This window comes from Hypomesus transpacificus, unplaced genomic scaffold (assembly GCF_021917145.1).
Source record: "Hypomesus transpacificus isolate Combined female unplaced genomic scaffold, fHypTra1 scaffold_192, whole genome shotgun sequence".
Taxonomy (NCBI): Eukaryota; Metazoa; Chordata; class Actinopteri; order Osmeriformes; family Osmeridae; genus Hypomesus; species Hypomesus transpacificus.
In genome coordinates this window covers 206,810-223,809 of record NW_025813738.1, presented here as the reverse complement: position 1 = coordinate 223,809, position 17,000 = coordinate 206,810, and the positions used below count along the sequence as shown (strand labels likewise).

The window sequence follows — 17,000 nt, the reverse complement described above, 5'->3', positions numbered from 1 at the left end:
TTCCCTCCTGGCCGTTGAGAGATCAGTGATGACGATTTCACAACAAAATAAATAGATTTACATACAATGACAGCTTGTGTCAGCACTTAAGCTTGGGCAAACACAAACATGGGCAGACCATCCTTCAAAACAAGTTTATTAAGTCATACAACTGAATTGCACGTCACATTATTACATCAACATGATCTTATTTATAATTGTGCTCTAATTTGTAGATACAAAAGCATGGTCATAATCAAAAGAAAGCTCGTGAATGACATGCTGTAGACACATCCTCTGATCTGGTGTTTTGTCAGAGGTAGACAGAGCTATGGGCATTTTTGACCTGTAGGATACATGAAAATTACAATCAAGGCCAATCATGTTTTTACTTATCAAGTTATAAAAGTGGACTTTTCCCTGAACTGTTCCATTTCACGTCTCCATTTGAAAATCTGGGGCAATGTTTTCCACGAAACATCAACCATATTAATATGATCATTAAGGTTCATCCAAACTCAACCCTAAACACAGGCCCATCACAATACTTCACTGGCTCCTAGAAAAAAGTATTCTTCTTCATGGAATTGATCCGACCGCTTTGCAGTAACTCTTCTTCTTCTGTGGTCCTCTACGGGGAGTCTCCAGCCCTGCTGTGGTGGGCTGCTGTCTGCTCACTGCAGCGGAGAGCTCTGGGTGGGGATCATGATCCTGGACTGCATGCTTTGGATCAGGGGTACTGTAGACACAGACATCACAGTTCAGACATCACACTGTGTAGATGTAGCCGGTGTGTGGTGAAACTCACTCCTCAAGTATGTAACAGGCCACCCGCGTCAACAAATTGCTATCTTTTCGTTGGCCTAGTTGGTAGTGGTGGCGCTTGGGAAGTCAGAGGTGGTGAGTTCGACTCCCCGTGGGAGCGGACGCGGACGGATGCCCGTATACCTCTGACGGAACTTGCAATACCACGTCTGTTACATAGACACAGACATCACAGTTCAGACATCACACTGTGGAGACACAGCCATCACAGTTCAGTCATCACACTGTGTGGACACAGACATCACAGTTCAGACATCACACTGTGGAGACACAGACGTCACAGTTTAGACATCACACTGTGTGGACACAGACATCACAGTTCAGACATCACACTGTGGAGACACAGACATCACAGTTCAGACATCACACTGTGTGGACACAGACATCACAGTTCAGACATCACACTGTGGAGACACGGACATCACACTGTGTGGACACAGACATCACAGTTCAGACATCACACTGTGGAGACACAGACATCACAGTTCAGACATCAAACTGTGTGGACACAGACATCACAGTTCAGACATCACACTGTGGAGACACAGACATCACAGTCACGGTCTTGCATGCTCCGTCAGAGGCATAGGGGCAGATGTCCCACCCCTACCAACTACGCCAACAAAAAGCTAGCTATTCGTTGATGCGGGTGGCCTGTTACATACTTGAGGAGTGAGTTTCAACACACCCCGGCTACATAGACACAGTGTGGGAAGAATATTTGTAATGTGTGTGTATGTATGTGTGTTCCCTTACCTGTGTAATACACACTGGAGTCCCAACCGTCCTTTTGCCAGGCTGCGTTCCTGGTCTCCTCTCTGGACTGGAGGTCTTTATAAGCTGAAACATCATGTCAATATCATCAGAGTCTGTCACACAATACAGAGCATGGGTTCACCTCACACATGCTGTCTTTATAACCAGTGTGCCTTTGACTGAGACACAGCATTAAAAAAAAAATGAATCACATTACATAACGCACAGACGTAAGCTATACTTTGCCGCCCTAAAATATATAGCGTCTGTGTGTGTGTTAGTGTACTGTAAGAGCATGTTAGTGTGTGTTTGTGTATGAGAGAGAGAGAAAGCAAGTTAGCGTGTGTTAGTGTGCTGCAAGAGCATGTTAGTGTGTGTTTGAGTATGAGAGAGAGAGAGAGAGAGAGAGAGAGAGAGAGAGAGAGAAAGAGAAAGCATGCGAGTTAGTGTGCTGTAAGAGCATGTTAGCGTTCGTTCGTTTGTGCGAGTGCGTGTGAGAGAGCCTGTTCGTGTGTGTTAGTGTGTTAGCGTGTGGCATGCGTCTTCTTGGTGTTGTCCCTCACCCCACAGGTGATGGACCACGTACAGGTCTCCTATCTGGGAGAAGAACCCTCCCACCGCCTCATCATTCTCCTGACGGTGCCTGATGGCTCGCGCCCTGGGAAGCACACACGCACGCACACGCACGGTCATAATCTGTGTCATCTATAACGATCCCAGCTCCTACTGTGCCGTGTGGAGTGTGCTGAAACCTACCAGTGGTTTCCCCATTCTATCATCGTCCCAGGCTGAAAGCACAGCAGACAGACAAGACATAACACCATCATTAGACCACTTATTCCCAGAACCACTTACGCCCCCCAGACTGGGCTGGAGAACAGTCTATTCATCATTGCCGGTACATTCAGTCTGCCACTTTGGAACACCATTTCCCAGAATGCTATGCTACTGTATAACAAACACTGGACAGTGGGGAAATTTGAACCTGAGACCTCTTATTCTGCAGTCAAAAGCTCTACCACTGAGCTTCTCACTTCCCTCTCGTATGATGTGTAGGTTATTATACCGTACTATGCTCAGCATTTGTCCTGAACGCGCATGGTAAATCTAGGTGAAATCAAGTTCAGGGGTTAAGTTGCTCTGCGTTTAGGATGCCCTCTAAAAACAGCTCGTAGAACATGTTTCTGGTTTACAGCTTCACTAAAGCATTCTCCAGACTCGGTCCCCTCGAGGCCACCGAGCAGAGGCGAGCCCTTGGCCCCACCTTGAGTTTGTAGGTTCGCATCTCGTAGATGTTGGGTCCAGCTCTGGGCGTGGGCTCGTTCCAGAAACTGAACTCCAGGAGCAGCTGGTTGCCTCTGGAGAGCAACATCTTACTCCTCTCCCTGCGGAACTCCTGGTACACCTTCACAGTAACAAGTGAAGGGAAAATGAAAGTAGCATTTCAATATTTTACACCCAAACAAAGCTTTCGACAAGACATGCTTTTATATATATTTATATATACACACACACTAACGTGCTTTCTATGAATATATTGACATTTGCATATTCAAATACAACCAAATTCGACTACAAATATATAACAATGGAATATATATGATCATCGGCCGTCACCTTGTTGTTGTTTAGTTTGTTCAAGCATTCAGTCAGGGCGGGATATCCTCCCCTATACCTCCACAGATGCACTACAACATCAAAGACAGCAGAGGGCGCCGTCACACTACTGAAACACCCTCACACAGCTTCCTGTGTCTCTTCTAACAGCAGACCACTGTCCACACACGGCCAAGCTTAGCGAGAACAAACAGCCTCAGTACGCGCTATAGGTCATATTGGAAGGATTCAAATGTCACCGTCGTGGATCGAATGATATTTCAGACGGTATTTCCGTGGTATTTGTTTAGGGATCCGCGTGTAATTGAAGTGCACACCTGTCTGGTCCTGGTCTCCATACCAGGTGTTCCAGCTGCCCACCACCTCACAGGGGAAGTCCTGGTCAACATGGAGTTTACTCTGTACCTCAGCCCTGGGGAGAGACGGGGCCAAAATCAGACAATAATAAGATATTCATAATAATGACAATAGCACTAACCTTTACATCAGTGATTTCCAATCCTGGTCCTCGGGACCCCCTGTCCTGCATGTTTTAGATGTTTCCCTGGTCCTACACACCTGATTCAAATGAATGGGTCGTTATCCAGCTCTACAGAAGCCTGTTAACGACCGTTTCATTTGAATCAGGTGTGTTGGAGCAGGGAAACATCTAAAACATGCAGGACAGGGGGTCCCGAGGACCAGGGTTGGGAACCACTGCTTTACATAATTGACATTGAGTCATCATAATGAGAACTATGGGTGTTAGGAGTTATAATAACTTATTGTAGCCCTTTCCCTACACATCAGTGCAACTCCAGAATACCGTAGGACCCAGGAAGAGGAGTGACACCATAGAAGAAGAAGGAGTAGGAGGACGAGGAGGAAGAAGAAGAAGAACAACAGGAAACATACTCACTCCAGGTTGTTGTACGCCTCCAGACACTCTGGCTTCACGTTGTGAACTGAAAGATAGAGGGATGTTCACCGCTTGACGTGCTCATAGGACAGTAAGACGAGAGCTATTCTGACCCAGTTGCAGGTGTGGTCAGACTAGACATGATTTGCCCTGGGAAATGTCGGCGTCATACAGCACTACGCTATTGATTGGTAATTGTGTACGCTCATTGCTCTCACTATGACAACATTGCTGCTGCATCTCATTATCATTCAGGTCCCTGGAGGGTGGAACGCAGTAAATCACGTAACTCGTTTTTCTATGTTTTCCTTTGAGGCAATCTGAATGTCACAAAATATCATTCAGCAGACATGACTTAAACTGAATCCAATTCATTGTAAGAGTTTGGTGGTATTTGGCATTACATATGCTTTCGAATAGAGGTAATACATGTGTTTGTGCCTAGAATGCGTTGTTTTTTTGCCATTGTGTAGTCTCCACCCACACTGCATTTTGTACAGGTTACTGGTCTCCTTCTTGGACAGCAGGTTGGAATGGGTGTCCTTCCTCACGTCTACTTTGTGCACAAACAGAGAACGGAACCAGCCCTTGTCACCGCCGTCGGAAAACCTAAATAGACAAAGAAAATATCACCCTTTTAACTGGCTGGCCGAGTGCAGTGGAAAACCAGTGTTGGAGAGGCGACAAGTTGCTTCTACTGTCGAAGAATAGATACCAATTTCAGTCACCCGAAGAGATCAGCAGAAGAGATTACTTGACGCCATCATTACAGCACAGCAGAAGACGACCTGGGTTTGTTGCTTCCAACCCATGAGTTGAAGACTAAAGTAGCGTGGTTTTGTCACAGACTGTTGTTGACTGGTTGGACGCATGCATGGTATACAGGCCCAGGCTATGTTCACTGTAAGCACAAAATCTTTAGACCAGATGCTGGGTCTATGTAACTCTGGTCCTTACATCTGTTGGGTATTATCTCAAACTCTAAGCACATGTCTGGTATTACCCGAAACACTTTTTGGGGGGAACGAATCTGATTGTGATAATTCCCTCCAGTCAAACAGGGCAAAGTTCAGTAGCCCAGCAAATGATTAATATGGTTTAAGAAAAACAATGCTATCCCTTCCAATTGTTGTTACAACATAAGTGCTTGACTACTGTCATTATTAACACTTCGGAGAACAATATCACAGAGGGATACTATAGCCAGCCTGGTTAAAGAGCAATGTGCTGAACGAACATTGTTTGGCTGCAAACGCACTTCGTCACCGAGAATGTAATTAAAGGGACATTGTCGTCTACGCATTTCAATAAAAAAATAATTCGATTTTACCTGCACACCCGCAACGTGACAGCATTTCTGTACAGTTTCGTTAGCTGGACCTTTGGTAACACTAAACTTGTTGCCGCCATCTTGCCCTGAAACAGTGTGAAACTGCTCTTGTCAGAGATTTGAAGAGTATGAAAAGTAAAGAGGGTCCAGGTTAATGTTTAGCTAGCAAATATCTGGCACATCCCTAATTCCGCGCATACTTTAAATAACAATACATGCGCCACGGGCGACGCGTTTCTGCACTGGAGACGATAATTCCAAGAATAATATTGACTGTATGTATATAAATTATGTTGCATAACATTATAACCAGTTGGTATTCCGTATTTGTCGACAATTCAGTTGTTGCCCGATTGACGTAGTCGCCAAGTCAAATTATAATCTGGATTTATTTCATAACATTTACAGTTTAAAGCAGTTCCACTCAAACTCAGTGTGTAAAGTTAAACTGTTTAATATTTTTCAGTATAATACAGTAGACATAATTAGACAAAAATATATGTGAAATACCAGATTTATCTAATTGCTCCTTTCCACTATGTTAAAGGTTAAAGCTGAAGGATAAAGGTCAATTAACCTAAAGGGTAAACCCACACCTCTGGATACCATATATATAAATAATAAACCGAATGGTCACCCCTAAACTTAGTTAGTAGGCCAAGGCCTATTCTAAATCAAGCACAATGCACAGTTTTGCAGGAACTTGGCGACACATGTTAACACAATTTATCATGACAAATCACGGCAGATATAACTTGAAAGAAATACATGTTTATGCTAACAAGTTGTTGAATGTAGATTTAGTTGAGTTATCAGGTGTCATCTGTCACGCTTGATGTAGTGCCACATGGTGCTGTGGAGAATCAGCTCATTTGCCATCTTCAGAAAGAGAGACATCTTCATCTCTCTCCTCGTCATCACGAGGAGAGAGCAGAGCACACAGACCACGTGACGTGACACTCTCTCAGCGCTTGGCTTTCCTGAACGCATCGATTCTCCCTCCGTGTTTGACCGTCAGGTTTGGGAACGCGTCTTTCATGGAGCTCAGCAAGTCCTCAAAGTCCTGGTTCACAGGGATGTCCTGAGGGACACCCGGAGGAAGAGAGAAACGTTGACGGACAAAAGCGCGCCTCGACATTGTCACACCGACATTTACATCATCGACGAGTTACTCGAGGACACAAACGTGGCTGACTCACAGAGAAGTCCAAAGACTCAACAGCAGGCTGGGGGTTTTCCTGAATGGACTTCAGCACTCCGTAGCATCCTGCTGTCTGGATGGGGTTTCTGCCTATCTGAGAAACGGAGATGAAGAAACGCCACACATCAAACCTCTGCCTCTGGTAATCACACACACACACACACACACACACACCCTAACAGTCGCACACGCAACACCCTCCACTCTAACATACACACACATGCAAACACACACACACACTGAGGTCTTACAAACACAGGTACCAGATGTAAAACCAGCTGCCCCCGTAAGGGACTCTCTGAAGGTTCTGAGGTTCCACAAAGCTCAGACAGAGGTTCCATGCAGAACCCCCGTACGTTCTCTTTGCACCTCAAAAGGCCCAGACGCAGAACCGTTACCGCCGTTCACACGGCTCGCATCCAAAGACACGCTTGCTCGAACGAAGCGATTGCTTTGGGCTCCGTCGCGTGACCCTAAACCAGCCGGCCGAGACACGAGCACATGGATCTGGGACGGTGTAAATGCGATACACGAAGAAAGTGAAAAACAACTTTGTCTCCATTTTATCTCCCAACCTCAAAGGCCCTCCCGTTGCTTCCGGAACGACATCCAATCTCACGTCTGTGTCTTACCCGAAGCGCTCTGATCGTCTTGTTTACTCTGAGGCCCATTGTGAAGCGAATGGCACCCTCGGGGGGTATACGATTGTTACTGAGGAAGAGAACACACACACACACACATACAAACAAACAAGTGTGAAGCAGGCAATGTAACAGTTATGCTTTTCGAAAGAAAATCACTTAAAAGTTTGAGAACCAGTCGCAATTCAAATTCAACATGGTATCTTGTGTTGGATTGTAGTTATGAAGCCACAAATAAAGTCTGACTTGCAGCTACTATATTCGACATTTTTAAACACTAAGACATCAAACAGAAGATGGAGCTGAATGTAGATTCAATTCAGACAGTCTGAAGGTTACAGTCACATCGTACTGTTGATGTTGAATGACTGATTGATGCACAGACTAATTGTTTGATTGAAAATACCCCCAAAATATCAAAAAAGCCTGGAATTATTTCTCGCGTCACATTTGTGAACTTACAGGAACGACAAACCATAAGACTGGCACAAATATACAAACATTGACCATAACATCAGAATCACAGGAAACAACAGACATCCTTATATCAATGACCATCCCAGAGATACCTTATATCCAACTCCTCCAGAGTGTTGTTATCTTTGAGAGCTTCTCCTAGCGACACCGCACCTTCGCGCCCGAGGCCGTTATAGGACAAGTCCAGGCTACGAAGGAATATGTTAGCCTGGTAGACAGACAGAGAGAGATATCAGTGCAGCTCTGTGTCACAGGACTCATACAGCACATTCTCGGTTTGCCCTTTGTGTATCGATGCTAAACAAACTTTCATACTCCCCCCCCCCCCCCCCCCCCCCCCCAACAAACACAGTGCATGACTTTGTCTCGACCGGAACGAACAGTCAACAAGACAAGAAGTCAACTTTTCCCCCGAGTCTTTCGGGTTCATCTGCTGTGTGTTGGGGACGTGTAATCGTACAGATGACTGTGTGTCGCAGCGTGCTGTGGAGAGGCCTTGTGGCCGTGCTAGGTGTGTTACCCCCAGGCCCGCTGCCAGGGCCACGGCTCCTCCCCCTCGCAGGCAGTTCCAGGACAAGCTGAGATGTCTCAGACCCGTGTTCTCAGCCAGCGCTGGTCCTAGAACCTTTCCTGGGGCAGACACAGACACACACACACACACACTCAGGTTCGGCTAGGCTGTAGGTAAACACACAGCGCTTGTGTGGAATGTGACACGTGTTATTTCGGTTTCTAAACACACACACACACACACACACACAAAGGTTCTGCTGGGTTTCAGACTCAGACATATCTTTTTCACTGTCATTCTACCTTTGAAAGAGGGAGCGTGAACGTGGATACATAGAGAGAGAGGTAGAAGAGAGAGGCATAAAGAGAGGGAGAGACAGAGAAAGGGAGACGGTGATTTCACCCATTTGCACAACGTATTCATTTGAACAAGGCTGTGCTCCACGGCATGGAAAGGCTGCCTGCGACCGCGACAACAACGACAACGACATCAGCAGACAACCGCAGAGCAGGCAAATGTCACCTCCGCTGACTGACAGGCCTCATATTGAGGTTTCTCTGGAGAAAGAGGGCCACGCGAGCACTTCCAGTGGCACATAAAGAATTCATATCCTTTGAGGTACTGTAAAGTATTGAGCAGGGAGTTGGAAACGCCAGGGGGGAGATCAATATCGATCACAGTTACAGGCGGCAGGAGACGTGGGCGGGTCAATATGACGGTATAGATCACAGTTAGAGATACTAAGACTCTTGTGTAGTCTCAGTCAATGAGGTGCGGACGATGGGCCTCTCTTCAGTGAAGCCATTTTCTTGCTTTCAATTACCCAGACCCGTCTCATTCCTAATAACTCTCCATTCATCCGTCCGTCCATAAAGAGGCTCCTGTAGAAAGCTCATCCTATTGACAATCCACCCCAGTTTAATGAAGGAGAATATACTTGACCTTTGAATGCCACAAGCTGCTACAGAACATGGTCTTTTGCTCAGCCATGCAATGTGTTATTAGTATTTATGTGTGTGTGTCTGTGAGTGTGTGTGTCTCTGTGTGTGTGTGTGTTTGTGGGTGTGCCCAGCAGTCTACCCAATTGTAGTTGTATTATTAAAGCAAGTAAGCACGTGTTCAGGGCCCTGCTGGGTATGTTCTCACGAGCTCTCTGCTCTGAGAGCAGATTAGGAAGCTACGAGTTTGAAATGGGAGAAGAGCAGTTTGGTTCGACTATCCGGATAAGTCATGGTGCATCTCTTGAACTTGTTTATCCTCCAGTTAGGGGCTGTCGCCTGGAACAAGCACAGGGTAAAAGCCTTTGTCCTCATTAGGACTGACATCTTTTGTTTTGAAACATGGCCCTCACGAGGAAGCGACCACGTGTGAGATGAGAGGACGGGCATTTCACAGATGAATGTTGACGGGAATGTCGGGAAAAGGGGAACGTTTGCTTGATTTGGGTTGGAGCAAAAATCATTCCACGATGTTAGCTTTTGATAAATCCGAAAAAAAAGAAAGAAAAATGCTTGCGTGCACCGTGACAGAGCACGACCCATCCTCCACCTCTGCACCGCACTCCAGGCGTCAACACACCTCCTCTCCCAGGAAGAATCCCCAACTGCCACCCCCACCCCCGGCCCCCACGCCCATGCATACCTGCCTCCTCTCCCAGGGAGTTTTGGCTCAGATCCAGGCTCTCCAGGCGGGTGTTGGAGGTCAGGGCGCGTGCCAGAGGCCGGCCGGCTCCGTCCCCCAGCTGGTTCCTTGCCAGGCCCAGTCTGACCAGCGTGCTGTTCTCCTGAAGTGCGCTGGCTAGCGCCCACGCACCACGCTCCCCCAGCTGGTTCTCTGACAGGTCCACGTCTGGTACACACACACACACACACACACACAGACAGGGACAAACACACAGGGAACACATGGGGATGTCATTTACATCGAGGGTTAGATCATTCTACTATGGTGTGTGTGTGTGTGTGGGGGGGGGGGGGTTAGGGTCTTGACTGATAGCCATTGGAGGAAGTTATAATAAAGACGTGCTGCGAGTGTGTTTTATCGGGCACGTTCTTAACTACTGGAGAAGGTGATCATTATCCCGTGCTCGTCAGCGGTAAGTCATGCAGGTTCATCATGCTGGGCTTTTAGAATGACAGTAATTACGGTTAGAATTAGCAGCCTTGTCATTCTGGTGCCATGTAATAACATGCTTGGAGGAGAACAATCTAATATGTCATCTGTAGAGAGAGGGAGAGGGAGAGGGAGAGGGAGAGGGAGAGGGAGAGGGAGAGGGAGAGGGAGAGGGAGAGGGAGAAGGAGAGGGAGAGGGAGAGGGAGAGGGAGAGAGAGGCGGTAGGGGTGAGAGAACAAGAGTGACAAATAGAAAAATAGAGAGAGAGCGAGTGCGTGTGTGTGTGAGAGAGAGTGATGCCCAGTAGCAGACAGGTGGGGAGAGATGACGAGAAAGGGAGAGAGAGGGAAAGTGAGAAAGAGAGAGACAGAGAGAGAGAGAGGGAGAGGGAGCGAGAGATCACCTGTGATGTAACAGTTCTCCTTTAACATATCTGCCACTGCCACTCCTCCCATCCCTTCCATCCAATTATCCCTCAAGTTCAGCTTCAGGATGGAGGTGTTGGTTACCAAGGGAACGGCCAGCGCTTTGGTACCCTGCACACAGCATAGGGAAGACTCTTGAGTTAGCACCAAACTTGCTTTTTTCGACCGCACTCGGTTTCCTTGTCTTGCTTTTCCGAAATAAAGGAAAAAGATTTTGCTCAGTAGAGTGTTTGTGCGGGGAAAGCAGGCAGGTGTACGACTGAGGGGTTTCAAGGCAGCTATTATGAGCGAACTGCGCACGTCTAATGGCTGTTAAAACGATCCCCTCCTTACGGCCGAGCATCTGTGTTTCAATTCAACTCAAAGAAGCAGCAGGAGGCTGTTGAGAGACTCAAGTGAAAAAGAACCGCTTTGCGGCGAGCCCACTGGAAACGTGCGATCCTAAATGAACCCAAGCGATGCGGTCTCTAAAGAATTCACAAAAGAACAGATGAACACATGATCGTTCGTCCTGGACGGACGGATGACGGCACGAGCTCTCCGGGTCTGTCAGGTGACCACGAGGGCCCGTGATTGGCCGGTGCGACAGCTCCTACCTGTGGGCCCAAGCCGTGGTGCATCATGGTCAGCTCACTGCTCTGCAGGTGTCTGAGAGCATAGGATGCTGGGACCACCCCGAGCGTGCCACACGCCTCCCTGTAGCTGGCCTGGCCCGTGGGGTCGTACGCCCCTGCTTCACCTGCGGCGCACACACACGTACACACACGCGCACACACGTCGATCACACATAAAACACACATATACACATTGTAATCCCACCTAAAAAACACACACGTGCACATGGCATACACACTTGTTGATCACACATAAAACACGCATGCACACAGCAATCGCACACGCACATTGATCCCACATAACACTCACACACACACACACAGCAATCACACATAAACCACACGCACACAGAAATGACAGAGAACACACGCACCTCACATGACATCTCACGCGTCAAAGCAGCGCGTCACGTAAAACACGAACACACAGACGACACGCAACACAAGCCTGACCCATACACGCACACACACATACACACACACGTCTTTGCATTGAGAGGCGCTAACTATCAGACTGCATTTAGCATCATGGAGACGTTAGTTGCGGCGACGTGGGCAAACGCTAGCAAAACACCGAGCGAGTGAAGTATCTGCCTGTAAGGACACCTGTCACTGTGACTTTGGGGGATTCCTTCACGGATGGTCGGTTGTACCGAGTTTGGGTCGCTCACTCACAGAACAGATGGCCCGTCGCTTGATAGGGAGGGAGAGACACAGAGAGAAAGAGAGCGGAGGGGGAGGGGGTAAGAGGGAGGGAGATGGAGAGAGACAGAAGAGGAAACGATAGCAGAGAGAGAAAGGGAGAAAGAGAGAGAAAGGGAGAGAGAGAGATAGAGAGAAGTAGCAAAGAGCCCCACAGCTCCCTGACACCTTTTACCATAATGCAGGATGATTCACCCGCCTTCTTCCTCTCCCTCCGTCTCTCTCTTTCGCCCTCCCTCCCTCCCCTCCCCCCTTCGTTCGCCCTCTCTCCGTTGTTCGACGGGCTCCTTTTACCTTCCATCTCCAAGTCGGTGTCGTACTCGCCGTCCTCGCTGACGACGCCCTCTGTCCCCCTGCCCTGGCCCTCTGCGCCCTCCTCCTCTTCCTCTTCCTCTCCCTCCATTCTCTGACCCTCGCCTGGCACCGCCCCCTCGGGGCGGGGCCGCTGCCCGCCGGAGACCGTCCCTGGCTGGGTCACCGTCTGACAGGAGGAGAGGTGTGATTGTTGGTTGAGGCCTGAAGGACATGTTGACAGTCCAATCAGCTGTTAGAGCCAGATGGTTTGAGGCAGGCTCTATGGGCTTGGACAGCTTGAGAAGAATACGAGTTACTATGCAGCATGTGTGTGTGTGTGTGTGTGTGAATGTTTCTTTATTCATGCGTGCATATGCATGTGTGTGTCTTTATGCATGTGTGCATATGTGTGTGTGTGTGTGTGTGGGTGAGTGAGTATGTTCTTTTATTCATGCGTGCAAATGCATGTGTGTGTCTCTAAGCTTGTGTGCATGTGTGTGTGAGGTGTGCATATGCATGTGTGTGTACATATCTGTGTGCGTGCGCGCGTTTATGTTTGGATCTATCTAGACAGGCTTCTTCGTCACCCAGCGAAAGCCTGAAAGTGTGGCACCAGGTGTCTGGATTGTTTGGCCAATCAGCTGTAATTACTGACTAATGGGCTGCTGATCAGAGCCAGATATACTGGAGATGTTGCCTGCCCTCCAGCTCTGACTCGGGTTGTTGTAGCGAGGGCGTGCTGGATAATGGAGACTGGAGGAGACCAATCGTCGTCATCCTCATCCGGATTCTGTCACTGTTCTCGTCATCTGATCGTCGTCCATATCCTCATCCCTGTCATCATCACTACTCCCGTGTGGCAGGTTTGTTCTCCTGGTTTGTTCTACCTGGTTTGTTCTACCTGGTTTGTTCTCATCGTCATCCTTATTATGATCATCACTGGCATCATCATCATCCTCCTCCTCCTCCTCCTCCTCGATCTCCTCCTCGATCTCCTCGATCTCCTCCTCATCATCATCATCCTTATCTTCATCCTCCTCCTCCTCCTCGATCTCCTCCTCCTCCTCCTCCTCCTCCTCATCATCCTCATCATCCTCATCATCATCACTATTCAGTGGGTGTGACCAGCCACCATCTACCTACCTGGTGGTCATGATCATCATCACTACTCCTCCAGTGTGTCTGACCAGCGACCTACCTGGCCGTCCTCCAGGCTGAGGGCTCCGTGGGTTCCACCCCCTCGACAGTCTTCCTCCTCCCCCTCCGCCAGGCCCCGCCCCTCGGTGTCCCTCTCCCCTCCCTGGTCCTCCAGCACGGAGGCCAGGCGGGCCTCCATCACCAGCTTCTTCCCCACCATGCTGCCTCTGCTTGGGCTGATGTCCCAGGATTGTTAGACCGGAGAAGGTCGTCAGGCTGGTGAGCGTGTGATCAGTGCAGCGCAGTGAGGGGCGACCGTGAACCTCCCGCTAGCTCCTCTAACCAGGATCCGTGGGAGGGTCAATCCTCAACTGCCACCCCGCTCAGCTAATTAGAGAGCTTCCTGGTTGCTGCCAGCCAATCCACAGGAGGGGGAGGGAGTCGGTTTCGTGTTTGTCTGGTTTGCTTTGTTGGTGTGTTGCCATGGAGCTGAGTGGTGTGCTGAGTGTGTTGTGAAAGGCCGCTCGAGGTAGGGCAGGCAGTCTCGCTCTCTGAGACAATCAACGAGCACAGGAAAGCTAAGAACTTTCTAGACCTTCTCAATCAGCCGTCTTTACAAATTCGACGCGGTCAGACCCGACCTTCCTAACTGGCCGGAGGGGGAAGTAAAAAAAGACACGCACAAACGTTTTGACGTATAATGTAAATGTTTTCTTTTATTAGTAAGTCGATGTAAAGTCCTTGCCAAGTATATGCATTGAAATGGAAATCGTCAAGGTTCAATTTCACAAGAAGAAGAAGAAGGGGTCATCTTCAGAGCGGAGGCTGTTTGGGCTGGAGTTTGGACCTAGCAGCAGCAGCAGCAGCAGCGATGCAAACAAGAAGAGAGACACACTCTGATAGCCCCGCCCCCCTGAAGAGACACCGCAGAATCCCCCCCCCCCCCGCCCAAACCCCTCCAGAGAACCCCCCCCCCCCCCCCGGCCGCACCCGGACAAGCCTCCAACCACCACCCCGGGTGCCCAGATCACAGCACCCACCCCCTCCATCCAGTGACCCCCCCCCCCCCCCCCAGAGCATAAAGCTGCCCTATCCCCGAGGACATGGTGTCCCTGAGGCCTGACAGAGCTGGCTGACAGAGAGCTGGACTGCAACACAGGTCTGCACGCTAAACAGCTCTGAAGGCATCATCTCCACCCGTCTTTGTTGGTGAGCAACAGCTGCTCCCAGTTTGGAGGTGGAGACTTTGACGTCTGCTTAATAGTTAGCTGATCATTGATATGGTACTGATATCTAGATACAGACTATAGATTGGGCCAGCTGATATATATATATATATATAATAAATGGTCTGTAGGTTGGCCCTGATAACGTTATGTTTTGCATCAAGAGGAGACATGGAATATCATGCATTCAGAAGACTGCTGGATGTCCCATTCCTAGAATATATCTCTTGTATGCAGCAAGCGGAGAAAGACAAACGCTATCTGTTTATATCATCAAAAAACGTTCTTAGAAAAAGTTTAAATCGTTCCTTTTTAATGTTGTCCTCTGTCTGTGAATATACATAGGCTATATTTATAGAGATTCTTTTTTGTGGTTGTCGTTTCACATTATGCATCACAGAGATTTGGCGTCTCTCATCCCAATTCCGATTAATCAGCATAAACAAGTACGATGGAGAAAACATTCATTCAGAGTTAAGAGTTGTCTACCCTCCAGGCAATTAAAAGAAAACCACATTTGCCACAGAAAAGTCATTTATATGCATTAGAAGACAACACTGAAATCCAATAGTTTTTTTTTTTATCCTGCTGGCGGCCATTTAAAAAAACAAGGACAGCAAGCTTGAGCGGGCAAGAACATGGAGGAAAACCACCACAAGTTACTGCAGGTTTGGTGAACGTGAAATGGTGCGTTTGTCCATGGACCTTTGACCCCCCTCAGCCTCACAAAACAATGGCCTCGCAACCCACACTGACAAACATGGCAGGGTTGCCTTTGAACAGGAAATGAGAAACACACTGTGTCAACAACCTAAGCCGTTGAGGAAGTACCGACCATTTTCCTCAGCAAACACAGCGTAACAGCTGCTTTGTCACTGGACAGGCTCACATAAATACCGAGGTGGCTGCCTGGGCAGGGTGTACCGGGACGATAAACACACTCTGAATTCTGAGGTAAAATTGGAGGGCGGTGCCGGGGGCCAAACGCTGCTGTCATCACGACACACGCACTTGAGCACGCACGTGTCCACGCGCACACTCACATCCACGTGCACACACACATCCACGTGCACACACAAGGCCCCTCCAAACAGGTGTCAGGTCACAGTGAGAGAAGGGACGAGAGGGTTAGCATCACCACTTATAAGTGGGTAGGTACAAAAAGGTGTTGGGGAGTGAGTGAGCGAGAGCGAGAGCGAGAGAGAGAGAGAGAGAGAGAGAGAGAAAGAGAGAGAGAGAGAGAGAGAGAGAGAGAGAGAAAGCGAGAGGGGAAGATAATGAGCAAACTGGAGAAAAGAAGGGGTATAGGGGGAGAAAGAGAGAGAGAGAGGGAGGGAGAGAGAGAAACAGAGAAGAGGGAGGTAGATAATGAGAAGGGTGACAAGGGGGAGGGTAGCAGCCTCGTCCGAGGACAGCCCCGCTGGGCAGCGACAGCAACAACACGACAGCGTGCCGCAGCCTTCAGCACGGTCTGACCGTGTGGACACAGAGTAGGAAGACACAGACAGGACTGGGAGATGAAGGGGAACACAGACAGCTACCCTGTCTCACCCGACATTCACATCCACATTACAGACCCGAGTCATGGATAACACGTACCCACATTACAGACCAGAGTAATGGATAACACGTACCCACATTACAGACCAGAGTAATGGATAACACATACCCACATTACAGACCAGAGTAATGGATAACACGTACCCACATTACAGACCAGAGTAATGGATAACACGTACCCACATTGCAGACCAGAGTCATGGATAACACATACCCACATTACAGACCAGAGTAATGGATAACAAACACACCCACAGTACAAACCAGAGTCATGGAGGACACATTCACACCCGTATTACAGACCAGAGTAAAGGATAATGCCTTAGTCCCCATATCAAAGACCGTCGTGTGAAGTATGTATTCGTGCCTTCACACCCACCGTACAGACCAGAGTAATGGATGATGTCTTAACACACCGGATTTGGGGCTTAGGATAATTGCACATCTCTGAGAGGAACCACCGAGCAGCAGATGTATTCGGACTGGCTGTCGGATCTTAGGCTGGTGCAGGTCTGGCTTGACAGAACATGGCCAAGAGGCTGAGGTTGTGACAGAGCGTGCCTCCTCATTATTCCGTGAGAGTCCCAACTTCCCACCTGTCACCGTCGCGAGGCCCACTCCTCTCTGTCTCTGTCATGCTGTCTGTCACTCTAACTCTCTGGCTCACTGGGTACCGGAGTGTGTGTGTGTGTGT

The 17,000-nt window shown here is 48.6% G+C and overlaps 2 protein-coding genes across 2 annotated transcripts; both read right to left on the bottom strand.

The window, feature by feature from the left end:
- Window positions 1–119: 119 nt before the first annotated feature.
- Window positions 120–5,594, bottom strand: nipsnap1 (nipsnap homolog 1 (C. elegans)). The gene is made up of 10 exons (XM_047051996.1): window positions 5,406–5,594; window positions 4,560–4,684; window positions 4,076–4,121; window positions 3,495–3,589; window positions 3,178–3,248; window positions 2,825–2,965; window positions 2,317–2,348; window positions 2,124–2,218; window positions 1,561–1,644; window positions 120–718 (listed from the first exon to the last, which is right to left on the bottom strand). The coding sequence occupies exons 1-10, from the start codon at window positions 5,483–5,485 to the stop codon at window positions 654–656; spliced, it is 834 nt and encodes a 277-aa protein (XP_046907952.1). The 5' UTR covers window positions 5,486–5,594; the 3' UTR covers window positions 120–653.
- Window positions 5,595–5,998: 404 nt separating this feature from the next.
- lrrc74b (leucine rich repeat containing 74B) lies at window positions 5,999–12,494 on the bottom strand. The gene is made up of 9 exons (XM_047052012.1): window positions 12,384–12,494; window positions 11,370–11,512; window positions 10,752–10,884; window positions 9,877–10,083; window positions 8,245–8,354; window positions 7,817–7,932; window positions 7,239–7,317; window positions 6,605–6,700; window positions 5,999–6,486 (listed from the first exon to the last, which is right to left on the bottom strand). Exons 1-9 carry the CDS (start codon window positions 12,490–12,492, stop codon window positions 6,370–6,372), a joined length of 1,110 nt encoding a protein of 369 aa, XP_046907968.1. The 5' UTR covers window positions 12,493–12,494; the 3' UTR covers window positions 5,999–6,369.
- Window positions 12,495–17,000: the final 4,506 nt, after the last annotated feature.